Source organism: Cardiocondyla obscurior, linkage group LG11 (assembly GCF_019399895.1).
Source record: "Cardiocondyla obscurior isolate alpha-2009 linkage group LG11, Cobs3.1, whole genome shotgun sequence".
In the NCBI taxonomy this organism is placed as follows: domain Eukaryota; kingdom Metazoa; phylum Arthropoda; class Insecta; order Hymenoptera; family Formicidae; genus Cardiocondyla; species Cardiocondyla obscurior.
This window is the reverse complement of record NC_091874.1, coordinates 2,367,475-2,394,005: the sequence shown is the minus strand read 5'-3', so window position 1 is coordinate 2,394,005 and position 26,531 is coordinate 2,367,475. Positions and strand designations below refer to the sequence as shown.

The window sequence follows — 26,531 nt, the reverse complement described above, 5'->3', positions numbered from 1 at the left end:
AGACCGTTGCGATTGGCGGCCCGTTAGTTTAAGCCCCGCGATCGCTATCTTAATTGCAGCTTCGCGCGGGATAACGCATTTACAAAACAATTAAAAATTGTGACGGCACACCGGGAACTTTCAAGAGCGCTCCTCCGAGACGAGCGCTTTAAAGTCGAGCGTTCGGTTCGCGCGCGGGATCTCGGCCGATCTGGACCCGCGGGAGTCTCTTTCATCTTCCGACGGGCTAGAAGATAGAAGTCCGATTTCCGAGCTGCGTTTCGCGAGGAATTGCGTCGTTGGGTACGAGCACTCTCGTTATAGCGCCATAAACAAGAAACGTGCCGTCCCTAGCCACGGGGAAAGAGCCTCCCGCTGAAAGTTTCTACTCGCAGTTTTTCATTCATTCCCGTATTTACAAATAGTGTTTTATTAATCATTCAGGGAAGAAAAAAAAAAGAAACTGAATCCGCTTCGACGACGCATAAACGTATAGTTGGTATTTTTGTCCCGCGGGCTTCTGCCACTCGCCGTATAAAAAAAAAGTCGTACGTAAAATGGCAACTAATAGACGTGAAATTACGTTGCAAAAATTCAGTAAATATTACATAAATAAGCAGTTGCGAGAATTAATTTATTAATTGCACCGATAAAAAATTCGGGTAATTCTAAACGTATAAAATTTGTAAATATACACATTTTTTTTTTATATCCACCATCGTTAATGAGATTCATGCAGTTATCATTTCTGTAATAATTACTGAATTTTTAGAGTGTAGTTTTGCATTTGTTGCAGCCAACAGTTTACGTGTAATTCTTTTCTTTTTTCTTTTTATTGAAACAGTCGGAAGTTTACTCGCGAGAGTTTCGACGGCTTTTCATTTTATCGCGGTGTTCCGACGAACTTTTACTGCCGCTTTGACACGAAGAAATCGAGAAATAAAAGAGAAGGAAAAAAAAAAGAAACTCGGCGTAGAAAACGAGACCCGAAATGCCAATAACACTACCGTTCTTCGTTGCCTCGAACGATTAATCTCGCAATTAATAATTTTCGAAATTAATTTTCTCATGCGCTCCCATTTCGATATAATAATAACCGTTTTATTTTTATTTTGTAGAGCAGCTATAATAAAATGCTGCGGCAATCGATATCGGATACCAATATCGCGTAATAAACGCGTGCGTGTTTCGAAAGGCAAGCCGGAGCCGATTCGGAGTTGGAATTAAGAGAACCGTATCCTCACTGGTGCTGATGTTCTTAAACAACTCTGACAAACACTTCCCGCGAGATTAAAGAGCACCTATCATTCATTAAAGTACCCGACGCGGCCGTTCGACCCTCCTCCCCTTCGCCCACATGGGCGTTTAACCCTTTAACTCCTCAGCAAGTACGCGTCAATGAACAACCGCTCGACGCTTTTACATCCATTTACCACGCGGTTTTCGATTTCTCGAAAGTTACTTTTATCTGCATTTCTCGAGAGCGCCCGGCGTTCAGAGAATGAATTTCATTGTCAATTAAATCGAATTCGCGAGCTGAACAAGAATCCAAATGGGCGTGACGGAAGTCCACCCGTTCCGTCCAAGAAGGCGCCCAACGTGACCTTCCTCCTTTTGGGCAAATTGCTTCGAAAATCCAACACCCCCATTCTCGGATGTTCGCCGATCGGTCGATAACATTCGCACCCCCGCGCCACCCTCGCCAAAGTGTCAGGGGAGACGTTGAAGGCGACGGCAGAGTCTCGCGGACTCCTGGTGATCGCGAGACAAATCGCGGATTTAAGAGCGAGCCGGGAGAGGAGAGAAAGAGAGCATGTGAGCGGCCGCTAGAAGGGCGAGGGCTCGCTGTTGTCGGCGGTGGCGGTGGCGGCGGTGATGGCGGGGCACGAGGAAATCGATGCCGACGTCTGGGGCCACGAGAGGAGGTTTCCACGGCTCAGCGCGGCCTCCTCTTCTGGCGGCGAGGAGCGGACAAGCGAAGAACCTTGCGTGGCGACCTCGCGTCTTTTTTTTTTCTTTCTTTCTTTCTTATTTAGTTTCTTTTTTTATGGGTGTTTTTTTTTTTCTTTTTTTTTAAGAAAACAGAGTTAAAAGAGTTAAATAGGTAGAATGTACTCACACACTTGGCCTCCGGAGTAGTTCTCGACAATCGCCGCCCCGTCGTCGTCGTGGCGGTCTCACAGAGTGAAGACGCGGAGATACGGCGCACGCTACGAAGTGAAATTAGGCGAGCTACGCTACGTGGACGCCGGTCGCTCTCCTCAAACGCGTATCCTTGGTCCTGTCCCGTGCGGCACACCGCGCGACACTGCTCCGCGACGGTCTCGCGGACCGCGGGATTACTTCCTCGCCTGAGTGGGTGTAGGGCGCCGCGGGGGGGCGTCGCATCCGCGAGGAAACGCACAAAGTAGGGGAGGCTAAGCCGGACGAAAACCACCACCTCTGTCTGTCGATCCGTTCGCGCGGGTGTCTCGAGCCTGACTGACACTCGGCCGCGAGCTTGGGAAGTTGGGACCGCGGCACCAGCCGGCCGACCCCTTCGCTCTCTCTCTCTCTTTCTCACCTCCTCTCCCTCCGACCTTTCCATCCTCGTTTATCCGCCGCCGCGCTGTCATCGCGTCTCTCTCGGTCGTCCTCATCTGGCCCCCGCCGCTCCGCCGACGCGCCCGTCGCACGTATCGGGTGGTTTCCTTTCCTCCGGTGCCCCGAAGGGCGAACCTCCCGAGCTTCCTTAGCAGAAAGTCGCCGGCAGAACGACACCCTGTATGTGGCGCGCGAGCGATTTCTCGCTCTCCGATCCCCGAGATCTCTTCTCCGGCCCGGAGACACGCCCGATGCCGGCGAGATTTCGGGTCTCTACGGCTTTTTAAAATTAACAATCGCGAGAGTAAAGTCCGCGTTGCGAATTTAAGTAACGTACTCTTCCCGAACACGTCATTCTTCATTTTCATTAATCTTAGAACGTATGCACTTCCCGACGAAGTGGTGTAATTAAGTTTATTTGTATTTCGAAGGAACTGGACGTCTTGACAGGGTTATTTAATTACAGGGATTCGTAAGATTTAATTATAGACACAGGAGCGACTGGAGGGCTGATTACATAAACGTATACAACGGCATAAACGAAATTAATTACCTGACTTTTCTTTAATGATTCGGTACAGAAAGTTACATTGCGTTAACTAGTGTCGATTATAACAATTGCGACGCGTTTACAATTAAAGATATCGGTAATTTAGGCAAGATCTAGAGAAACATCTGAAAAATATTTGGCACGCGAAGACGCCTTTTAAGCGTCTCGTTCGATAATCTAGTCGGAAAGTCGAGCTGCGACAGTCAAGGGCGACAATTCCGCAGGACGTAGCGTTGGTCTAGTAACCGACTTTCTCGTCGGCCTTCTCGTGCGGAATGTCTTCGATCAGCACACTGTCCGTCGGTACCAGTTTAACTCGATCAGATGGCCTGGGTCGCATCAAGATGAACGGCAGCTCGGCCGTCAGCTCGCCGCCCAGGGCGCCCAGGTAGAGCTTCACCTTAACGGCGTAGGACACGATGATGCTGAAGGAATCGCGCACGTCCGGCGACGTGAGTAAGGTGCTGGACGCGAGCTCGCTCTCCTCTCGCTTCATTACGCCGTCGAGAGCGACCCCGCGGCGGTTCCTATTGTTCTCCAAGGTCGGCCTCAGGTAGAGCACCTTGTGCAGGCTCGAGCCGGGGTCGATCGGGCAGCCGTCCTGCGTCTCGATTGCGTCTATGACTGTTCGAAACTGACCGTTCTGGAAAATCACCACGTCGATTCCCTGCTGCACCAGTGCCTTCATCTTTTTCACGACTTTGTTGCTGTTGTTGCGTATAGACATGTTGACGGCGATCGTCTCGCCGTGTTGGTACAGCTGCTTGTCCAGAGTGACTTCGAGCTCGAGCTCACCCGGGCTCATCAGGAAGTCCTTGCGCACCACGGTGCACGGCTGGCGGCCCTCCTTCGTGGGCGCGTACTGGATCTTGCGAATGCCCATCAGGACGGTGCTGCGCTTGTGGGTCAGGTCGGTTTCCGTCTCGCCGCAGTACACCTTCACGTAATAACTCACACCGCACGGCTCGCCGATTTCCTCGGGCCCGGGTTGTAGAGTCACGCTGGGCGGCGAGCTCTTCGGAAACGTGAAGGTAAAAGGTATCGCGTTCGTGCCCAGCTTCTTCAGCAATCTATTAAAAAAAAAAAATTACCGATTCTACAATCTATTCATCGTCGACAAATCAGCTTCGTTAAACGTGAGAAACGTAACTTTAATCGCCATATAATACACATTTAAAATTCTTCGATAGTAAAAATAGAAATAGAAATACTAAAAGAAACCAGATAATATTTTCTACGTCGTTAAATGTCGACTAACTTCTTCCTTACCTGTCTTGCAACTTGGTCGGGTTCGACTCCGGCTTTGTAACCTGCGGGAAAATCTGCTCGGACGCCAAGAAAAGGTCCTTTTGGAAATTAAGCCCCATCACCTCGTCCTCCTCGCGGCCGTACCGGAAGCTGCACAGCAGCTGGCACCAGACTTTCCTGCTGTCGTCCACGTACTCCGGACTGACCAGGACCACTCCGTCGATCGGCTCGGTACCCGACAGGTAGTCGATGAAGTCGCGCTTGCCCAAGTAAACGGCGAGCTTGCCGTTGGGCGAACTCTTCTTGTAGACCTTGAAGTTCGCCACCATGGTGAACGCTTCTTGTCCGTTCTTTCACACGGAGGAATGAATCGTTGAACGATGGATCTGGAATTTATATACCAGGTATATACATGTAAACCGCTAATGACATAGAGAACTTGCGAGACTTCCTAAGGCATTTAGAGGCGGATGAGACGGTTAGGTTGCGCTCACGCGATAGTTTCTACTGCGCTTTTGAAATATTGACGTGGATTATTTATGACGCTTCGCTGATTTTCGTGGGGCATAAGTAATTCAATTTCGAGAATGCTGAAACAGGAAGAGGAAGAGAAAGAGAGAGAGAGAGAGAGAGATAAAAAGAGAGAGAGAGAGATTGGGATGATTTCATCGGGGAGATTCAAGCGCACGTTCTTGCATAATATTGTTTAGAAGCAACGATAACGTAACTTCGTGACTTTGGCTCGCCTCATTAATCTTTGAGCTTCTCGGGCTTCGCTTCACCGTTGAAGGCTACGCTATCTTAAAGCCCGTATCAAACAGTCCGCTGAAGATCTGAAATTGCGAATTGAAGACCGGAGTCCGAGATTACCGTTGAGTTTATTCGATTAATTGAAGACCAGTTTTCGAGATATATCTTTCAAGACATACGTACGTACAGGGTGGATCAAAGTGACGAACCGGCCTTTTGCCATGAGAGATAGACCCACCGACTGCAGCCGCGGATATTTCCATCTAAAATCTCCAGTGCACGTGATGCAGACTGATATACTTTTGGTAGATCTCGGCAGATAATTTATTTCACATTATGAAAAGTTGATTTACTCACTTTAGATTCGCTCTGTATACATATGTTAACAAACGACGATTCGTAAACTGTTCTGCTCTTTCAGAATATTACTGTTCTCCACAATATAGATCCACAATCCGGTAACTAAACTTGAATCGCTATAGACTATAGGCAATTAATTAATTATTTAGTACGTTCTACCGTGCAATGGCTTTTATCAGCTTTTATTTAAATGCCACAGCTTGGCCCCCGACGCATGAAACGCCCTCTCGAAGCCTAGAAACTCGCGCTAGTGGAAATCTAACCTAACCCTAACCTACTCGGATCGATGTAGCCGCGGGTTGACGCCGTCTCTCGCACGATGACTTCTTTAAATTTATCATTGACGATTTTTACGCGTTCTTTGCACGAGAAAACCAGGCGTAATCTACTCTCGGTTTAACTGCGCCACGTGCTGAGATGTCTGGCGCACTTGGATCCCGACGCTCATTGTCGTTTGCGTTTGATGTTGTTCTGCGTGTTTTTCTGGCGGTGCTATTCGTGTAAGTTGACATTTAGTTACGCAGCTGAACAATCAATAATGTTACGCTTAACTGTACATTATTAAGTTTCGTGTTTAAATATTAATTTATAACAACTGGCTTTAATTTGTGTTAATTTTCTCATTCTAAAACACGTAAGTTTTGTATGTTTTTTTATTAATAACTATATTAATATAATTTTTTTTAATGAATAAAATTTACACATAATATATATATTTTCTTTTATTATAAATTGATTTATATTACGTTTTTAATTTTTTTTAAAATAATTATTTGAGATTAAAATGTTTAATTTGACGTTTTTTAGGGAGCTGGAAAAAGCAGAACCATTTACAAGAAAAATTCATGAGGATGAGTTATGGTTATATAGGAATCCAAGAACAGAATCTTTTGTTTCGACTACAATATTATGGGTGTGTACCCGTTGAAAGAAATATTATTAAGTAATGAAATTAAAAGATAAAAATAAGCATGAGGTAATTTTTGTAAATAATATATTAAATTAATAAATTAATAAAAATTCTTTTTTCAGCCTCTTGTGTTTATGATGCCAATTGTTGTTATATGCTTCTTTTTTGTGATGTACAAAGATAAAATTGATCTTCAGCAGTCAGTATTATCTGTAACATTAGCTCTAGGTTTTAACGGTCTTATTACAGATATTTTAAAACTTATAGTAGGTACGTTATTATGGAAACATTATTATACAACAAATTTGTGTCTAATTAATGAGTTAATATAATTTGCAATTTTAATCAATCATCTTATCACTTTTAGGTCGCCCAAGGCCAGATTTTTTTTGGCGATGTTTTCCAGATGGGCAAATGAATCCAGGATTTAAATGTACTGGAGATCCAGTTGTAGTTAGGGATGGAAAAAAGTCATTTCCAAGCGGACATTCCTCGTGTACGTGTCAAAATTTTATTAGTAGTATTATTACTGTAACTTCATCGTTATAGTAACAAGTAATATATTTACAGAGAACGATGTAATCAGATTGTCATTTTTATTATAGTTGCGTTCGCGAGTTTCGGTTTCATCGCCTTATACTTAGCTGGAAAACTTCACACATTTAGTCTGGCGGGAAAAGGACAATCGTGGAAATTGTGCACATTTTTTTTACCGATTTGCATCGCTCTGACTATCGCGTTAAGCAGAACGTGCGACTATCATCATCACTGGCAAGGTATTTTTTGTATTAAAAATCTCCAAGCTGAAGTAATCACACTATTACGACTTTTACATTACAATCTTATACGGAATTTGTTTCAGACGTGGTAATAGGATCGGTAATAGGTTACTGCATAACATACGTCTGCTATAGACATTATTACCCTCCTTTAGATTCGCCATATTGCGATAAACCTTATGTCGTTCTTACGTTTCAAGTTAATTCGGATACCGTGAAATCTAACAAGAACGAGCAAATTAAATGGATATAAAATAAATCGAAATTGTTTCCATCAGGATTACAACTGTATATGTGCCGTATTTAGCATTTTAAACAGTACTTAATACTTTTGTTAAAGTTTTTGAGATTTATATTTTGTGTACCGACCTATATACATCTGAATAAAATGTATGTCTATACAGAGAAAAATACTATAATGTTACATCTTACTCTGTAATCAGTTTTTCAAATGTACCTGTTTTAGGTACGTTATTTATGTTGTTTCTTTTCCGTTCTGTTTAATTCAGCACTCACTAATTAAATAATTGTAAAAATTATTTTTCTAACTTTTGATTTAATACTAATATCAGCGTAGCACAGTTTTTAATATTTCGTATATCTCGTTTTTGTTTAACTAAGTTTATTTTATGAAAACTGAATAAACACAAAAAATATTGACGCAATTATATTAGAAGTGGAAAACAAAAGTATTTATATATATTTTTTTTTTACATTACAGGTACGTAAGAACGGTAAACATGGTATTGCAAAATGTTTTCTCTATTGGCATTTTATGCAATTGATCGTCTGTGATATTATATTTTCGTTCCAAATATGTATTATTTCATTACTTTTAAGATATTTACATGTTTCTCCATTATTGATTTTATTTTTAAGAACCAAATTTTATTATTGAATTATTTATAAATTGAAAACTAATTACCGACTGTTGCATCTAGAATTGATTTGCATATCAGAATAAGTTTTAGATTGATAGTTTAAAATAAAGGCACCAACATATGCAGGCCACGTAAATTAGTTAAGCGCAACTAGACTTTTGAAATAAATTTATAAACCACTCTAAATTATTATTTTGTGATATTCAATTCTAACGAACGCTCATAATTACGTATATAAATATTTTACAGATTCTTTTAGTTAATGTAAGACAAATGTAATTATTTTTTAAACAGTCTTGCATTTATTTTCGATTTGTTCTTCTGCACCGAACAGCTTATCTTTGAGCTGATAACGGGACACCCTATGTATAAGGCGGCTGGTGGGGGAGCTTGATAGAAACTCAGAGAGGGAGTTACTTCTGGTTCAGTTTGCTTGTGCACGATCTTATGCGAGGTCACCCCTTCGCATCCCCTTGATGTACATTAACTCCTTCCGAGATATACTCCACCACCAATTTCCTTCTTTGCCTAGTTTCCGTTTCATCTTCGCCGTATATTTTTCCGTTGCAAAAAGAAGAGCCTCACGCCGTAAGAATTACTCGTGCGCTTCGTAAAAGAACGACCATTGGAAAAACAGAAAACGATCCCCGTGCTATTTTCGGAGTAAACTTAATTTTTGTGAATGGATGATGATGACCACGAAATATTGCTGGATGCTGTTAGCGTCATTATTGCTGATATTCGGATGCATTTCAGGTTTGTCTCGGCGTGAATTTTATGTAACTTACTTCGCACGTTCTGCGTTAATTTCAGATACTTTTTTTGAAATAATTTATATCTCTGTCGCCGGTGAAATTCTCGTCCTTCGCCATTTAGCCTTTACTTGCTTTAATCCAGCGAAAAAAAGCTTATTTGTTGCATGCATTTATTCCTCGATCTTTTCGCGTTTCGTTCGTAATTGTGCTATATACATATGTCTGAAAGCCTATGCCTGCACTATTTATACCCCAGTAGTTTTGCTTGCTTAATATAATGCTTACGCACTTTATGGTGTAACTGCCTCTTCGTTAATAATAAATCCAATTAATATTTTATATTGAATACGGCAATAATTATTTGAATTTTTGCAATGGCTTATTGCACGTGTGTGTATTTTACATGCACATGTTTTGCTGTCTTTTTTTCTCTTTTTTTTTTTGTTTTTTTTGTTTTCTGTACGTTTTGTACATTTATGTATCATACGTATGCTCTTCGTGAACGCACACACACACACGCGCGCGCGTGCATACCTATAATGTAATTTATTTATATGTTTCGTAAACGGCCGGCCCGCAAAAGATAATTTTTCCACATATTTTTTCATCGTGTTTCCCATGAAAAAGTAAGTAATTTATTTCGGTGGATGTTTTATTATTTAATAGCCAATCATATTTGAAAATAGAATATCGGTTTTCGTCAGAGCTGACCCGTTTTGCGTTCAAAATTTTCTACAACGTGTGCCGCACGTGCTAACCAGATCGAAATTGGAGTATGCGCGCGGCGAAGTCACATTTATAGATCGCAGACGATCCTCTTTAAATTACATTTTTCGCAATATTCCAATTCCGGGACATCGAGATTTGTTTTAATAACAATCCCGATTTGCGTACAACGTCGAAATCGATGCGGTAATGTTGTATAAGTTTTCTAGTTTTGTACTCTTTTTTTTTTTCCTCTTTTTTTAAATATTTTTTTTAATATAATTCTACTCTATGTAACTAAAAGAAATAATAAAAATTAAAAAAAAAAAAAAAGCAAGAGAGAGAAGGAGATTAAAAATTTTGAATTTTATCAATAATGCCTTTTTGCATTATTTTAATCCGACGGATGACGCCAAAGTTTTTAGAATGCCGAGCGGTTCATATGCAATACAGGTTTATTGAACTTAGCAGCAGCCGTAATCCCTTCATAATCGAAACTTGAAAAGTTCGAATTAAATTTAGAGGATTACTTCTGCCTTCCAATTTTCGTTCTTATCAGCGTCGCGACTTTATCTAGCCTGGGATTCGCGATTTTCCACCTTCCCGCGACTCTCCCGCGCCTTCCTTTTGTCCGATTGCCTGCCGAGTTTGTTTTGCGACATCGCTAACAAGCTCGGCTTCAAATATTATTGCATAATGAAGTGCACTTTGTTTTCAACGCGCTGCAAGACGGGCATTAGAAGCGAGGGTATAATTGCGAACGGCATAATTATTAGCCCGCCGCGAAGGATAAAATAAAAGGCAACAAGAATTGAATTGTAAAGGGATAAGTTTCAGGAAGCACGCGCAAACGCGCGTAGCGAGTGGATTTTAATAAAAATAAATATTCCCACTAGCGAAAGTGCGTGCAAAATTAAATAATTGCGATAGATTTAATGCCTTTTGTAAATAGGCCGAGTGATTATTAATGCGCACTTTGTACGCTATTTTGCAAAACGCGAACAAAGAAGTTATCGCGCCAATTAATGTAACTGATAATTACTTTGTTCAAACGTTAAATAATTTCGATTTATTTGCTTACTTGTAAAAACACCTATGTGGAATAACAGAAATTATGCCGATAAAAATATGCATGAACAAGTGATAATTATACAGAGAGTTGAATTAATAATTTTTCATTAATACACGTATAGTAAAATACGTAGTTTGTAATATTTATATGTGCATATAAATTATCGTCATAAAGATAAATAGCTTAAATATTAAAATACGCGCTGCCGAGCACTCTGAACCGGGGAAGACGAATTGACAAGTCGCAAAATCTTCAAATGGAAAGTTGTAAAGCTGCATTTAAAACCAATCTACAAAGGCGATTTAAACTGGGTCATGTTTTTCCTTACTTATTTGGTTCTAAAACTCTGCGCATAAAGCACTCGTTTTATTCCCTTTTCCTCCTGAAATTTACACGCGTATTTAAAGCTGCGTATATATTTTCGCGTCTCGCGTCAAAGTTTAAAGCGTAAATTTCCGCGGGCGCCAAACAAAAAGCTTGCCCGTCAAATGAAGATATCGCTTGCTATCATAAAAAAAAAAGGAAAAAAAAAAGGAGAATTCCGCGGATGTGCAATTAAGTTGACGAGCATGATATTCGTATCATGTACACTTGTACCAGCGATTAAATGTTAACTGGCCGACCAATTCGACAAACGCGAACATTTATAATAAATTCGTCGTCATTACTGCAAAAAATGTTAAAGTTAAGAAACAATGTTTTTTTTTTGCTCTTTATTTTTCTTTCTTCTTTTCCTTTTTTTTTTACGAAACTCGTGGTCAGCTTCGCGACAGGGGGGTTAATCATCTTTTTTGAAAAGTGCATTTTTAAGATAACTCAGAAATAAGTTCATCAATTAGGTATCGCATGCGAGAATTGGATAATTTCGTTAAGTGGCATGGTCGATATCGTTTACAGAGTAGAACAGGCGTACTATTGCAGGCTATTGCAGGCTATTGCAGTTGCATTACAGGGAGCAGAGAATCCGCTACAATTAACGTGATTATTTAACAGCGCTCTCGTTGTATACCCGCAATGTTTATTCGCTATTCGCTCGTTACCGATGTTGTATGCACTTCTCTATACACGTGTCCACGTGTAATATCAGGGGTCGGATTTACCCCACGGTTATACACAGTCCACCCTCCGTGTTGACCGGGCAAAACTCTGTCCAGGAAACGCAAAACCGTATTATCGTATTATTACCGTAATAACGACATTCATGTCACATTTATTGCCATTTATCGTACAGCCACTGCACGGTATTAATTATAATTATATGCTGATTACGCAGAAATAATCTCATTTCAATCTTGCCGGCAATCAAATAATTTACTTTGGAAATTTAACGCTTGGGGGGAAAAAAAAAGACATGCTTCCTTCAAACATTTATTGCACTTGTGACGTCCACGTGTGCGTGGGGATATGTTTGGAAGTAATTCGAGGTAGGGTACCACGCCGAGGTACATGGAAGTCATATATTTCAAGTATGATGACATCGCGTCATACAGCTTTAGACGCTTTTATTAGAATTGTAAGTGCTCGTCCAAGTATCACCAGAAAACACTACGGCGATGTTTAATGGCGAAAGTTTCGGTACCTCGGTTCGGAGCTAGCACGGACTAATAGAGAAGCGACGATTCGTTTTGATATCGCCGCGTTGTACTTATCCGTTGTACTTTATAGAATGTGCGCGCGCTGTGCGCCGGATTCACCATTAGCCGCGCGAGATCATCTAGTTGTCCTCCCTTTAAAATTAGAACGGACGCGAGAGATTCACGTGTGGCCGACAAATACGTCGCGACGTAGCGTCTTGAATTCGTTAGGTGAGATAATTTTGTACTCGAAATGCTAGGTTTTATTTTTTATTAAGGTACAAAGAAACTTCCTTGGATTTCTTTTTTTTTTTTTTTATTCGTAATGGTCTGAATCAACAGTTTCCTTATCTGAAACAGAACCAACGAGCGCACAGCTCGCGGTAGGGCGTCATTGCGCCCTTACGAGACGTTGACCCATATCCGAGGAGCTGACGAAAAGTATATTCGAGCCGTGGAAACCTTTCCACAGATAATGCGCGGTTTTTTTTTTTTTTTCCTATTTCTTTTTTGTTAACCAAGTGAAAGCTTCAACGAACACGGTGGTGAAAGAGTTGCGCAAAAATTTTAATTTAACTCCAACGCAATTTTGTAACATTGTTTTTTCTAGCAAATTAGATACGAATAACAAAATCGTAATATTATTTTTTTTTTTGCATTTTCATGGAAAATTATTCACTCTGTTTTTTTTTCTTTTTTTTTTCCAATACCGGTAAATGTATTTTTTTTTTGCGCTGTTTTATTTGCAAGACGATAAAGAAAAAAAAGAAACGGAGTCGGGTAACCGTTTTCCGATGTCTCGTTTGCAGAATCTCAGCAGCTCATTATCAGAAGTATCAACGTCCCCTCCGCCGTGAAAGTTGGCGATGTCGATTACGTGATCCTTGATTGTGACTACGCTCTGGAAAACACTTCGAGCCGCGGGCTGGTAGTCAAATGGTTTTTCAATGACACCCAAGTGGTCTACCAGTGGATCTACGGTAGGAGGCCCTCAGCTGATGAACCGGCCGCGAAGTACGTCGATTTAACGTATAAGGCTAGCGGTGATCCTTTTACCGAGTACCGAGCCATGAAGCTTGATAAGCCAGGATTCGATCTAACTGGTGATTATAAATGTGTGATATCGACGTTTGCGGACGAACGGGCGGCGAACTCTTTTATGGTGATTTACTGTAAGTATTTTTTTTTTTAATATGTATTTTAAATACATTTATTTTGGACATTACGTGTAATTTATATTTATCAATTTATTTAATTCTTACTAATTTTATTAATAAAATAATTATTAATAATAATTATTAAATTTTTTTGAAAATAATGACTAGTACGTTTTATATTTTTTTGTGACAAGTACGTCGTTAGTAAATTGCGATTAAATTTATTAATAATGAAGGATAATATCGCCCTTAATTTTCACATTATTCAAAATCATGTTAAATATACTTTTAGCGTCATTATATTTTAACGTTATCATACAGGATCATCGCTTTTATAACCTTCTCGGTTATCATGAACGTTGACCTAACCGACAATTCTTCTCCATTCGTCTCTGTCCTAAACAGAAGCGTCCTCCGCGTCCTATACTTCTATGGCACTTCTTTACATTTTCCATCAATCCTTAAATTCTCCTTCAACACCCCCGCAGCTCTTTTCACCACCCCGCGTCCTTTCACTTTGCCTAAGTAATATCTTTTTTGATCACTTTACTTTTATTCGCTCGTACGTTTAATTCCTGTTTTTTTTTTTGGTTTCTTTTTTCCCCTATGTACTATTTTTTGATCATTATTCATATTTTTGTAATAATAATATTATTATTATGTTACATGATCGTGTGGGATGGAAAAAATTACGTGCCGAGCACTGCTTGTACAATTTTATTTGTTCCCTCTATCGTGCGGGCTTCCGGAAACATATTAAAAATATATAAATGCCGAATAAAATGTTATTTTAAAAAAATTATAAAACCTCAATATTGAAAAAGCACGATAGTTTCGCACCAAGTTCACGCGCTGAACCAAGTTCACCACGGCGAAGTTGCCCGTAGCTCTTATTTACGTCGACAAATTGAGAGACCATTAGATTATCGGATCTCAATAACGGCAGAGCCGATAAAATTCTGGGTAGACTCAATCAATAACTCGAATTAGAATTATACGACCGAAATTGTTTTTATTTTTCTTCCCTTTTTTTTTCACCCGCGCGTTCTGCGGGAGAAACGCGCTGCATAATTCAGACTTGACAGATTTGTAGAAAACGTTATTGTTATTATTAATATTGCACCGTGGAAGAAGTTCTTTTTCTTTTTTTTTTTTTTTTCAAAAAAATCATTCTACATTAATGCGATTAATATTTTAAGATATGACGATCGAATGTGAGCTCGGAAGGTTTTTGCAAAATTAATCATCGCGATGTTGCACTTGTGTTTTACACGCGATCTTTGTTGCAGCGACAGAGAAAAAGTTCGACTTCGAGTACCGAAAGAAAAGTATAGACAACAAGGATGGGCTGGAAGCGACGTGTAGGGCGGAGGGTCTTTATCCCAAACCGACTCTTAATATATCAGTTAAGTGAGTATCCCTCGAAGAACCGAACAGCTTTTACACCCTCGCGAAATTTTCAGCTGCTTATAATCTGTCTATCTAAAATTTATATTTTATTTAAATTAAATAATGCAGCGCGTGAGACATCCCATTATACATGGATGGCGAATTCTGATGAAATTATCTTAAAATATAATACGATTATATTAATAGTTAACAATATACTTCTAGAATAGAAATATCATTGCTTTATATAAATTCATCGACTATATCTGGCGGTAAATGCGTTTGATTTAAATAATTTCAGCTTTTGAAGTTATTAAAAATTATTATTAATCTAACGAATGTATAACACGAATCGCAATTGATATCCCCAGAAATGTACCGGACAACAAAACTTCACAGCCGATATTTACCCTTGAGGATGGACTGTACAATGTTTTGTTACGAGTGGACTACCTAGATGAGGAATTACCGGAAGTTGCGGAGCTTAAATGCGATCTTGACATCCCGAGAACGAATCACAGCTTGACCCGGAAAACCATTTACTATTCCGGTTAGTCTGCTGCCTTTTATTTCATATTGTTCACGTAGATTAATTAACTTCGAACACTTGCTTATATCCCGTTGCTTATATCACTCGTCGATTCATTTCGTACGATTGCAACAACTTCGACGATGCGACGCAATTATTCTAATTACATTGTCGTGGAAAAACAATACGGGAACTTTTAGGACGCGATAATTTTTTTTTTCTTTTTTTTTTCTTTTTTTTTTTACTTCTATCAGAAGTACAGAACATTTTCAGCAGTCGAGACATTTCCCGGTCGCTTCGCCGAAGTCGTTGGAACCCCTGAAACATTTAATTATCGAGTCGCCTAATTAACATCTGTATTCATATTAGAGCATGCGTAAAAATGTTCGCTTGGTTTTTATGTTGTGCAGGAACAGCTGCTACTTCATCTATTACAATACCGCAGCATAAAATGGATATCCAGGCCCTAGACAGCTCAAAGCCCGGTAATGGTGGTGGTAAGATTAAACCATTCAGATTTTAAAATTCACTGATCGTGTCTGTATGTAAATGTCGAATCATTGCCAGCTATGTGTACAAAGCCATCACCATTATTTATTTTATTTTATTTTATTTTATTTTATTTTATTTTATTTCTTTGTTTCTACCAAGGGCCTTCGAAATTTTATTAGAACCTGTTTATTCATTTCATGCTCTTTTTGTTATCATTAAAGCACATTTATATCAGTTCTTATTACCCAATTATGTATGCTATCGATTGATCGGCAATTAATCGATAATATACATATGCATACATATAAAATCTTTATATAATTTTTTTAAATTATTTTTATATAATTTCCCAGCAAATCTTTTGTCTTTTTAGATTTCTTTATTATCGTTCTCTTTTCGAAAATTCGTAATCAGTTTGTTATTCAATTGGGATCGAGGTATTTTCATTGTAAATGTTTCTATCGGTTTTTGTTTGGGAGAATTTTAATGAGAAAATCGGTAATTGTCTTCGTTAATACTTTCCGTCTGATAACACAAAGTAAGCTGTTCTATATAAAACGGCGAATGCATTCTTCGTTATTTCTTTGCTGTGCCGCTTTAATAAATTATAACGCCGCTCTTCCTTTTTGTTTCACGAATTCGTGAATATTAATAATCGGATATCGTGTATTATCCAATGAAAGTCAAAACGGCCAAAAGCCCATTAGTATTATACCTTTCAGCGGAGAATTATCCTCACAATATTAACACCCCCATATACATATACTAATGTCTATGCATTAATGCATATGCATTCCGCTCAAGTGGCCTTCATTATGGTTATGCATATTTATGAAACTCACCCGCGGCCGTTGTAACGCGCTCAATTATTGGCCCCATTAATTTTACGAAAATGTTTAAACGCGAAAAACACTTTTAGTTGTATATACTATACACATTGTGAAACTTTCACACAAAAAAAAAAAAAACGTTTATTCGTAATATCTTAGATTCGTACTTAATACAATTTGTTAGTGCAGTTAGCAGATTTTTCAGGTTACTTCGCGTTAAAATCTTAATACGAAAATGTTGAAAGTGCATTAATCTTATAATAGAAAGAACGTTTTGAACTAACCAAACAGAATATTCTCAATAATCATATTTAATTGACTAGATAGAGTATATTAAGATATTACGATCAAATATGTGACAGTGACAGTGATGTCTTTAATAAAATTAAAAATTGTGATAAAGAGTTAATATATTAACACTAGTCAATCCACATTAATTTGCAAATATTCTAAAAGCACATCTGCAACGGACGTCATATAATAATTTTAACAATTTCATGCTTGTCTCATTCTGACATTAATTTCACAATAATTGTCCTGCTTCTAACGTTACCAGTCTCCAGAATGGATTAATTAAAGCAGATGAATGAAACAACGCTACGAAATATTTTCAACATTATAAAAGCATGTAAATATCAAATATTAAATAATAAATTAATATTTTGTGTGCTTCGTTGCGCGACATATTCTCTTGAACGGCAATTTTTGGACAATCTAATCAAATTTTAATGTAATTAATTTTTAATATTTTTCAATTGAAAGTTCTTTAGCTTGGACCTCTTGATATCGAAACTTTTATTCCCGCATGACCTGAAAAATCTGTCATTTGTGGTATATTACATGAAAAGTCTATTACATGAAAATATTTTTGGACATACATATCCTAATCTATTTGCAGGCAATTTCGTCGACCGTGCATCGATTAATCTTATCCTGTTACCGATACTTCTGGCTATTTTCATTCTGTTTCATTAATAAAACAATCAATAGGTAAGTTTAAACTGACTGTAAAGTTCGACTGATGTCTTCATGATTTTAAGGAAAAAAAAATAAGAAATAAATAACCCTGATTGCAATTTATTATTTCGTTTTTTTTTTTTTTTTTTAAATTGTTTTTAAAACATTTTATAATACAGTATATACTTTTATGCAAAACGTAAATTGCTTGTTTCTGTAATGATTTTAAAGACAACATTGCAAAAGCACAGGGTATTCGATTATACATTTAAAAATATAATTGCAGAATCACAAAGGCTTTGTTCAATTCATTGCTTTTTCATTGACATCTTACGGATAAAGTAATTAATACCAAAAATACTATATTCTGCAGAAATGTATATACATGACTTTTATATCGCGTTCATACAGTCGAGAAAATAAATTTAAGATAAAGTGAAATAAATTGAAGGATAATTTTTTATCCAAATTACCTTCTGTGTAAAACGATAGTTATTATAAACAATTTATGAATGGCCTAAAAAAATTTGCGGTTACCATATTGCGACATATATAGACAGGATTTAATACGTAAAATTTTAAAAAATATGTAAGACTGTCTGTTTGGTGGTACTTTTATATACCTAAGGTTTAAGATTCTAAAGAAAGTAAAGGATTAAACTAAATATATGTATGTATATATAAAAGCGTGATTACTACACATATTACATTTAAATACTAACATAAATTAATAATTTTCTTAATATATTTCTTATATTTTGTATTGTCAAATACGAAATAATGAATTGAATGAACATATAACACTTTTATTATAATTAGTTGGAAATTTATTGTATATAACATTATAAAACAATCGATTTTTATGTATGTATATAAAAATTATGTAATTATATAGGTTGTATTTTTACAAATTGTGTAAATAACGGCAAATTAATGTACCCAAATGCGTATGTGCATATATGTAAGTATGTATATAATTAACTAATATATAATAATACCGCAGAATAATAAAATACTTAACAACCGTACACTTAGGTTCATTTATTAATGTCGAGAACGGATAATAGAGATCGATGGTTAAACATGAGTAAATTTTAAAGTCTTACTTGTAATTATTAATTCATTCCGGCGTAATACTTATAATATGTACAAAACTCTCATTTTTAAACTGATTTTTAATTTATTTTGTGGAGGATTTAGACGAGCGTAAAAAAGATTCATGCAAAACTTTGTGAAGCTTTTGAGCTTTATGCAAACCGAATCCAGGACACAAGGCCAAAGTATTGGGTTGTGCTCGTACAATATCAGATAACGTGCCAAAAGTTGTTAAAAGAGTTGTTGCATCGGTTTTGTTGATGGACTTGACTGCCGTCAAAGCGTTAACTAACTGTAAAAGAAATTTATTATTCATAGTTTTTTTATTAATTATATTCATTTATGTATCGTTTAGTCACAGAATACATCTAAATGAATAGATCAGCTTTTTAGAATTATATTTTTAACTTTTCTATCCAAGCAATCATCGTTAATGTATTGTTCAGTCTTAATAAAGCTATTACTATATAGCCAATAACCTACTTTTACAAACAAAAAAAAACCTGATTTATTCATTAAAAAATATAATCACTTTTTGATGGGGTGCTGTATCACTGCGCTCCATGATATCATCAGGGGGTTTGTTTTCATATACTTTATACATTTCAATAATTTTTCCTGCATCCTCTGGACTCCATGCTAACATTATTGTCATATCTGCCAAAATGGAAATTCTTGTTAAATGTTTCAAAGCATGATGAGGATCAGCAACGTCGATCTAATGAAATAAGATAAGAAAAAATGTTTATGTCTATTCTAACATGAATATAAAAACGTTATAAAAATAATACAAAAATATCACAGTTACATACTTGCACTAAGAGCACTCTCAAGTTGTAAGCATTGCCCAGCAATTTCAGCCTTTCGTGAATATAATCAGGATTCAATTGGTGGTAACGAATTGATAAAAAAAGAGCGCAAGTAGTTTTTCCCATTACATAATCTGGCACAATGTTGGAATACTCCCATGGTATATTATTTATAAATTTCAATAATGGATTACCTTTCTGAAAACATTGGTTTGTTGTAATTTTCTGCACTATTATTTTATTAAATGTTCTACAGATTATTGATAAGCATATTATAAATATAATTCATTAATTATAATTATTTAATTTATAAATTTAATCTTTTATTAGTACTTTAATATTAAAAAAAAAAACTTTGCAAGTGATATTACCTGCTTTGGACTAACAAGAACAGTGTGGGTTCTGCCTGAGTTTGATGTCACTGAAATTTCAGTTTTTGTCTTCTCAGAAGCTGAAATATCCTTGAAAAACTCAGATTTCTTCAAGTTACTAAAAGCAGCTAAAAAAAAAACTACTTTGTAAGAGATTTAAATTGTACAATTCCATAATAATAATAATAATTACAAATAACGTTTATTTAATAGAGTTACATTATAACTTACTCTGAAAAGATGTACTATTAGCTTGTTTTGATGAAGTAGCATCATCCAAATCTCTTACACTCTCTTTTACGTTATTCATAAATCTTGTCTTTTACTGAATGTTTTAATACGATTATGCTACGATGCATATATTTAGATTGAACTTTGTTCCTATTACTTGTAATATCAAATAACTGTGTTTTAACAAAATTGTAAGATCAATATTTAAATGTAAAACAAATATTCTTGATTCTCAATATAACCTAAAATAATCACAGAAATAGAAGGCTTCGTTTGGACACATCGAGGGATCTTGGTGTGCTTTTATCATTGGTTTATCGTATTGTTACGTGTATAATTTGAAGGTAAAGTAAATTTTATTAAAGTTAAACAAAACGTCGATTAAATGAAGTGAGTTATACAGTGAAAAATAGAACGTTTGACTTGGTGACGGTCGAATCCCATCACTATCCACCAAACGCAAGAGCTCACTGAGCGGTTGTGTTTGCCGAACGCATCCATTGTCGGACGTAGCGGTTGGCTGCGGGATATAAAGTTTATAAAGATTCCAGAAAGATTCTAATTATTATCTGCTATAAGTAAAGCAGAGAATGTAGTAAAGCATTTTCCTAATTACCGATATAAAATAAACTTAAAAATAAAAAAAAAAAAAAAAAAAAAAAGAATACTTATTAATCCAACTTACAGCAGAATAATCTGATAAAAAATAAAGAACGTCCCAATATTTAATTTAATTTCAGCTAAATAAAATCGATACATATCTCAAATAAAGTTTCAGTACCTCGGATACGGCTGATACTTCAAAACGGAAGCCGAACTGGCTTCAAATTTATAACACACCCGTTTCAAAAGTGGGTGAACCGCGTTCGTCCATTTTCAGCTCGTCCGCGTTTCTTCGCTATTTCTCCGCGACGTGAATTCGCGCGCAATCGGGTGATCGATGTCGGGCGGGTCGCCGACAGAAATTCGGAGTTTCGCCCGCAGCCGCCGTCGCCGCCGCCGCCGCCGCCGCCGCTTTTTGACAACAACGCCGGTGGCAGCACTGTGCGACCCCTCGGCCAATTTGCGTTGAACGGCACGGACACGTCGCGTTTCGGCGGAACTGCGTAAATTGCCAACCGCGAGTGCGACGAGGGACAGGTGGACGAGAACGTCCAGCCGGAGATCCAAGGGTGCTTTTATCGCCGCGAGAGAGGTACGTACCCTTCCTGCTCCGCCGACCCCGACCGCGCAATCCGGGCCAACCGTCGTTCGATAAACAATAGGGAGCGAGCGAGACGGAGAGCGCGGGGTGAGGGGCGCGGGGGCGAGGACGGAGACGCCGTCCGATTTCGATACGATACACGAGTCACGATACGCAAAGATGGTCGCTTGCGCGACCTCATCTGTCAAGTGACGGGGACGAGTCTCGCCGTCGTAACGTTCGCGCTATGCGCCTTTAGCGAGGGAGAAAAGGGAACCGCGCGCACGAAATAGAAAAAGAGACGGGAAGCGACACCGAACTGTCTCGACCGCCCGACCGCGAAATTCCAGGTAAACCCCCGGCGGGTCCTTGGGGGTCGGGTGCCCCTGTTCCCATATGCGCGACGAGCCGAGGGGGCCCGCCAGCTCACAACGTCCCCCGCGCTTCCGCCCTGGGCGCTTACTCGCCGAAGAGCCCGACGGAGGAACTGTTTAGGGCCGCCCCGAGGGTGTTTACAAACGCCGTCTGTTGGAACATCCCGCTCCGACATTCTATCTAGACTGTTTGCTTGTTTGTTGTGTCCTGTCTCCTTGATAAAAAATATGCAGCGATAACGCCGTCCCGACGTTTATCTTTGGGTACTGATAACCGGGTACTTGCAGGTAATCAGCGAACGCGCCGTCCAATACACTGGCTATGAAAATGAAGATCCCCAACAACGGGCCTGGAAACGGGACTTACTATGGGCAGGAGACGGGCATTACGTCCTACGTTGATAGCAACAGCGATACCGAGGCCGAGGTGCAAGCAATCGGCGACGGAGACTTCTCGGAGTATCTATGGATGGAGAATGAGGAAGAGTTTGACAAACAGGTGCTTTTTTTTGTCGCAATCGATTTTCTTATAATGATTTTTTTTTCTTTACTTCAATCGCGGCCCTTTTCTTCCATTTCAGGTGCTTCAACAACTGGAAGAAGAAGAGCTGATGGAGGAGTGTTTGGAGGCGATGCTGGAGGAGGAGAGGCAACATCAGAGGAATATGACTTCCACCGCTTGGTCCACAGCTACCGGCACTCCTGACAGCAATGCCGCTGAGCTCTGTCAACAGCTGAGCAGCCTGAGGATGCAAGATGATCTCGCCAAACAGGTATTTAAAAATGTTAAAGCAAAAGGTGTACTTTTTTTTTTAGCAAAAGGTGAAGCGTTTAAATCACGCTGTTAACGATCGATTGTGGATTTCTAGAGCACACTAAATCCAGACGCAGCTGAGTTTATTCCAGCGTGCAAGTCGACTGTGGCACCATCCGTAAGTACGTCATCAGAGACTACAGCCACCGCAGAGCCATCGTAGAAATCTTTTGCGCATCTTTTCTCCTTCTGTCCGTTCTCCATTTAAGTCACGTATGAAATCGGGCTATACGTAATGGTTAGAGTTTACTATTTCCAACCCGACAGTCGTGTTAAGCGGATCATCGTGTTAGATATTCAATGACTGTGACTGTAGGTACAAAAGTAAAAAAAAAAAAAAAAAAAAAAAAAAAGAAAAAAAAGAGAGAGAGATAGAGTGCGATAGTTGTGCGTCGTTCGAAGCATCAGTTACACTTAGGGTAGATTCGAAATGGAAACGGCAGTATCCCGAAATTTTTATAGACAAGGAACATCGAGCATGATATCGCTATGCGATAACTTGCATGTTTCTTTTCTTTTTCTTTTTTTTTGTATGATTTTTTTTGTCGCCGAAACACGAACAATCGCGTTTATAAATCACTAGTTAAAACAAGTTTGCAATTTGTACCTCTTGTCCGTTGCCATCTGCACCGAGAAGTCTACCGTTTCTCGTAGAGGCAAATATTTTTAGCATTTTCAACCTTTGTATAATTTGTATAAATTGATATCATTATACATCTACGGAAGGAACCCGCTGTTCAACGTCGTGATGAATAGAGGGAGTGTACTGAATGGTTTAGAGAGGGACTTTCATAAGTTCATGAAATGTGTATATGAGCAAGAACATAGATATGCATATATTATTCTGTAAATTATGTTTATATCTTATATAGAATGTATATTTTATATTACGTTGTGTAAAAATCATATATATTTTTATATTATATATAATATTTATATGTAATATAAAATATATATATACGCACACGTCAACCGTAATATAAAATATATATTTTATATTATATAATATATATATTATGCATATACATATATATGTATATCTCAATCAGATCTTATCATTCTTGAAGCGTATGTAAACCATTTTACCTATTTAACTCTTTGTCAAGCTGTAAAGCCTTTCACGCATGCACACGAGATAACTTTTTATAGCCTGGGAGAAAGCTTTACAGCTTACATCCCTCTGTCCAATGAAAACTTTTCTTAAAAGTTCCTTTTGTAATACTTATAGTAGAGAATAATGAAATGTCTACAGAATTATTAGCAGGGCACACTTTATGCGAGTACTGCGCACGGATCATGTAAAACACGATCGAAAAAAAGTCTCGAGAACATCACGTTATTTTTTAAACGAATCTTTCGAGTAGGTTAATCGGCACGAAACGTAATCGCATGCACATACATTGCCGGGAAAAATTAAAGCGTTATGTTATTTGTACAAATGCACCGTCTTGTTTAGAAATTTGCGTAAGGACATTTTACCTGAGAGACGTAGAGTCCTGTCAGCGCTCATTCAACAAAACTTAAGATCTCAAGTGAAAGTCTTACTTAGGCTGTGAGGGACTCTTTTTACGACTCATTTTTCTTTTCTAGTGACGCTGATAATCGGAACACATTGGTTACTTATTTTTTTTATATATTTTTTTTTTTAAACCGTCACTTCCGCGAAGTTGACATTTCGAAATTTTAGAAAATCATAGATCGTAGAACGTAACCACGTCGAAAGAAACACGAAAGTAAGGTAAATGGTGAATGTACTTCAAATCCGCTTGAATGGCAAGAAGGTTGATTTGACTCTTAAGGCAGCATAATATACCTATATATAAAATATACTCGGTATTTATAAAAGTAGATATCACATATATTTATAGAATGTTTGATAGTACCTGTTTACTTTTTAAAACTTGCTTTTTTTAGCTCTTTCTATTTTTTTTCTTTTTTTTTTAATTTAACCTCTTGGACTGGAATAACCGAGAGGTATTTGTTATCTTTCCATTATTTTGGAGCTTATCATGGGCATCGGTCAATCACTTTGTAATACAAGTGATTAAAAATTGTACAGAAATAATTTCGAGCAGCAGCTAGCTTCCAGTTGTTTTAGACGGATTCGTCACGGGTGACAGTTCAATTTTTTTTCAGTCCAAGAGATTAGAAACTGAACAAAAAATGATTTCTGAGAGTTGCATTGCCTGATGATGAATTTTATTTTATTAAAGGGGTGCTGGCGATAAGTCCGTCTTTACTAATTAGGCGATATAATTTTTGTGGTGCAAATTTACAATTTCTCTTTTATAAAATCCACTCTGGTCACGAGAATCATAATAAATAGACCTATCGCCAGAATTGCTTTAGTAACGGTTTTAATTAGATATAAAATTGAAATCAAGCTTTTTGCGATCCAAGATTCTGCTGGTGATTATAACGCATTCGTGCTTACTTAAATCCTCTCCCTGTGGTGATATCTGCCATTCGTTTTAATAATTACAAATAAGTACGAATTTTAATAAGACCTATACATTGAGATATCTATATATTGTTGTGTTGACATTCTGTATACTTTATGTATGATAAAAATGCACGTTAGTCACGACCTGGTTTTAACACGAGATGTAGATACTGTGATTATATTGGAACAGCGTTACTGAGTTCACTGAATATTATCCAAGTGTAAAACATCGTATGTTAGTCTCTTGCGGTATATTTGACATGAAATTTGTTTTTCGCCTATGTCTCGATACTAAGCTTATATAATACGCGCTCAGTTATAAACCAAATTGTCGGCATAATAAAAATTAAGTGAGAAACCGACCGCACGACTTCGGAAGCAATCTCATGTTGTAAAAGGAACACAAGTAAACTGCTAATTTCGCGATACTTCAAAGACAAAACAAAAAGGAAAGAAGAAATCAAATCGATGCGAATGTAAAATAGAGACTGATTTCACGTCCATTTTTACGTCAGCTTTAATACCCGTACTAAATCGTAATCCATCGTTTGCCTATTATTAATTTACAATATAAATTCTGTGTAATATAGAGAAAATCATTTTGCAATATTATATTATACTGCACAATAATCAATGTACTATTATCGATAAACACGCTGGGTTTTTTTTTTTTTTTTATTGGTCTGTATCAGTTTTATTAATTTAGAAAAAAATTAATGTAGGATTATCGTTTGCGTCTTGAACCTTCACCTCTTAGAACCGTCGAGACAAACTGACCCCGCAGAGGAAAAAGATAAAAAAGAAAAAAAAAATTTATTTGCAAATTATGTAAAATAAGACAGCCGTTATGTGTGAAAAAAAAAAAATTATATATATATTATATATATAAGTGTGATTATGTGTATTCAGCGCTTCATCATCGTTCACATTGTACAAATTTGACTTCACCTACGTGATGTCAAGACTTGATGCGTTATACGCGTGACATTAGAGATCACGTTACAATGGACTTGCGAACTGAGACTTTTGTAATACTTATAAACGCCGCATAATTTCTTAGGACTTCTTACGTCTTTTTCAATCATTGTCTCGAACTTTTGACGAATACTGCAACACTACTCCCCCCTTTGAATCACATGCATATATTGGTATCTCTATATGTAACGTTAAGCATATTAGGGTTATTCTTATAGACTTAAGAAATGTGCAGCTATAATCTTCTCGTACAGTACAATATTGAAAGCAGTACTACAGTAAATGATAGTCACTACAATATCGTAAAATCATCGTGATAACTGATTATGTGTATCTGCAGTAACTAATACTAATATTGTAACTCGAGTCTGTTGTAAGAAAGTTCGACCACTTGCGTGTTTGCGAAAAGAAAAGGAAAAAAAGAAAAAAAAAATAATAAAAAGTAACCGTATCTTTTTAGGATTATGTTAATCAAAAAGAAAAAAAAGTACAAAAGCAAAATGACATAAAAAATATGTAAGTTTTATGTTTAAGTCACACTTCTGGAAGAATGGCAATTGTCTTTCTCCGTTGATACATATTTGTCGCATCATACTTTGTGCAATGCAACGCAGATTGGATTGTAAAATAATTAATATGTATTAATTCAGGATAAGTACTTTTATATATACACTACTTTAACTTATAATGTATTTCGTCACTTCGAGTAAATTTTTGCATTTGTGGTTTTTTTTTC

General features: G+C 37.5%; 6 protein-coding genes across 15 annotated transcripts in view; 3 read left to right on the top strand and 3 right to left on the bottom strand.

Moving 5' to 3' along the window:
- LOC139106629 (uncharacterized) overlaps positions 1-2,560 on the bottom strand; it is a 55,277-nt gene extending 52,717 nt beyond the window's left edge. The window contains exon 1 of the mRNA XM_070663544.1: positions 2,099-2,560. The gene's annotated coding sequence lies outside the window, so the exon portion shown is untranslated. The remainder of the gene's footprint in view (positions 1-2,098) is intronic.
- Positions 2,561-3,111: 551 nt separating this feature from the next.
- Arr1 (arrestin 1) lies at positions 3,112-5,690 on the bottom strand. Of its 6 annotated transcripts, none has more exons than XM_070663554.1 (4): positions 5,468-5,690; positions 5,294-5,401; positions 4,382-5,193; positions 3,112-4,182 (listed from the first exon to the last, which is right to left on the bottom strand). In XM_070663554.1, exons 3-4 carry the CDS (start codon positions 4,687-4,689, stop codon positions 3,351-3,353), a joined length of 1,140 nt encoding a protein of 379 aa, XP_070519655.1. In that variant the 5' UTR covers positions 4,690-5,193; positions 5,294-5,401; positions 5,468-5,690; the 3' UTR covers positions 3,112-3,350. The 6 variants fall into 6 exon arrangements, with proteins under 6 accessions (XP_070519655.1, XP_070519657.1, XP_070519651.1 ...); XM_070663556.1 differs by having other exon boundaries at positions 5,298-5,401; XM_070663550.1 differs by having other exon boundaries at positions 5,294-5,380.
- Positions 5,691-5,828: 138 nt separating this feature from the next.
- LOC139106633 (phospholipid phosphatase 5) lies at positions 5,829-7,578 on the top strand. The gene is made up of 6 exons (XM_070663560.1): positions 5,829-5,970; positions 6,278-6,383; positions 6,503-6,650; positions 6,748-6,876; positions 6,986-7,156; positions 7,243-7,578. Exons 1-6 carry the CDS (start codon positions 5,888-5,890, stop codon positions 7,410-7,412), a joined length of 807 nt encoding a protein of 268 aa, XP_070519661.1. The 5' UTR covers positions 5,829-5,887; the 3' UTR covers positions 7,413-7,578.
- Positions 7,579-8,378: 800 nt separating this feature from the next.
- LOC139106632 (uncharacterized) lies at positions 8,379-18,204 on the top strand. 3 transcript variants are annotated; one of them, XM_070663558.1, is made up of 7 exons: positions 8,385-8,796; positions 12,956-13,318; positions 14,593-14,713; positions 15,064-15,242; positions 15,632-15,718; positions 17,442-17,533; positions 17,787-18,204. In XM_070663558.1, exons 1-6 carry the CDS (start codon positions 8,727-8,729, stop codon positions 17,516-17,518), a joined length of 897 nt encoding a protein of 298 aa, XP_070519659.1. In that variant the 5' UTR covers positions 8,385-8,726; the 3' UTR covers positions 17,519-17,533; positions 17,787-18,204. The 3 variants fall into 3 exon arrangements, with proteins under 3 accessions (XP_070519660.1, XP_070519659.1, XP_070519658.1); XM_070663557.1 differs by having other exon boundaries at positions 17,442-18,204; XM_070663559.1 differs by lacking the exon at positions 15,632-15,718 and having other exon boundaries at positions 8,379-8,796; positions 17,442-18,204.
- Positions 18,205-18,304: 100 nt separating this feature from the next.
- Ercc1 (DNA excision repair protein Ercc1) lies at positions 18,305-20,928 on the bottom strand. Of its 2 annotated transcripts, none has more exons than XM_070663561.1 (6): positions 20,788-20,928; positions 20,007-20,526; positions 19,776-19,903; positions 19,408-19,602; positions 19,128-19,313; positions 18,305-18,887 (listed from the first exon to the last, which is right to left on the bottom strand). In XM_070663561.1, the coding sequence occupies exons 2-6, from the start codon at positions 20,083-20,085 to the stop codon at positions 18,681-18,683; spliced, it is 795 nt and encodes a 264-aa protein (XP_070519662.1). In that variant the 5' UTR covers positions 20,086-20,526; positions 20,788-20,928; the 3' UTR covers positions 18,305-18,680. The 2 variants fall into 2 exon arrangements, with proteins under 2 accessions (XP_070519662.1, XP_070519663.1); XM_070663562.1 differs by lacking the exon at positions 20,788-20,928 and having other exon boundaries at positions 20,007-20,179; positions 20,262-20,615.
- A 115-nt stretch (positions 20,929-21,043) lies between these two features.
- On the top strand, positions 21,044-26,506 carry Paip2 (polyA-binding protein interacting protein 2). 2 transcript variants are annotated; one of them, XM_070663564.1, is made up of 4 exons: positions 21,044-21,201; positions 21,852-22,062; positions 22,145-22,336; positions 22,433-26,506. In XM_070663564.1, exons 2-4 carry the CDS (start codon positions 21,886-21,888, stop codon positions 22,538-22,540), a joined length of 477 nt encoding a protein of 158 aa, XP_070519665.1. In that variant the 5' UTR covers positions 21,044-21,201; positions 21,852-21,885; the 3' UTR covers positions 22,541-26,506. The 2 variants fall into 2 exon arrangements, with proteins under 2 accessions (XP_070519665.1, XP_070519666.1); XM_070663565.1 differs by lacking the exon at positions 21,044-21,201 and adding an exon at positions 21,396-21,539.
- Positions 26,507-26,531: the final 25 nt, after the last annotated feature.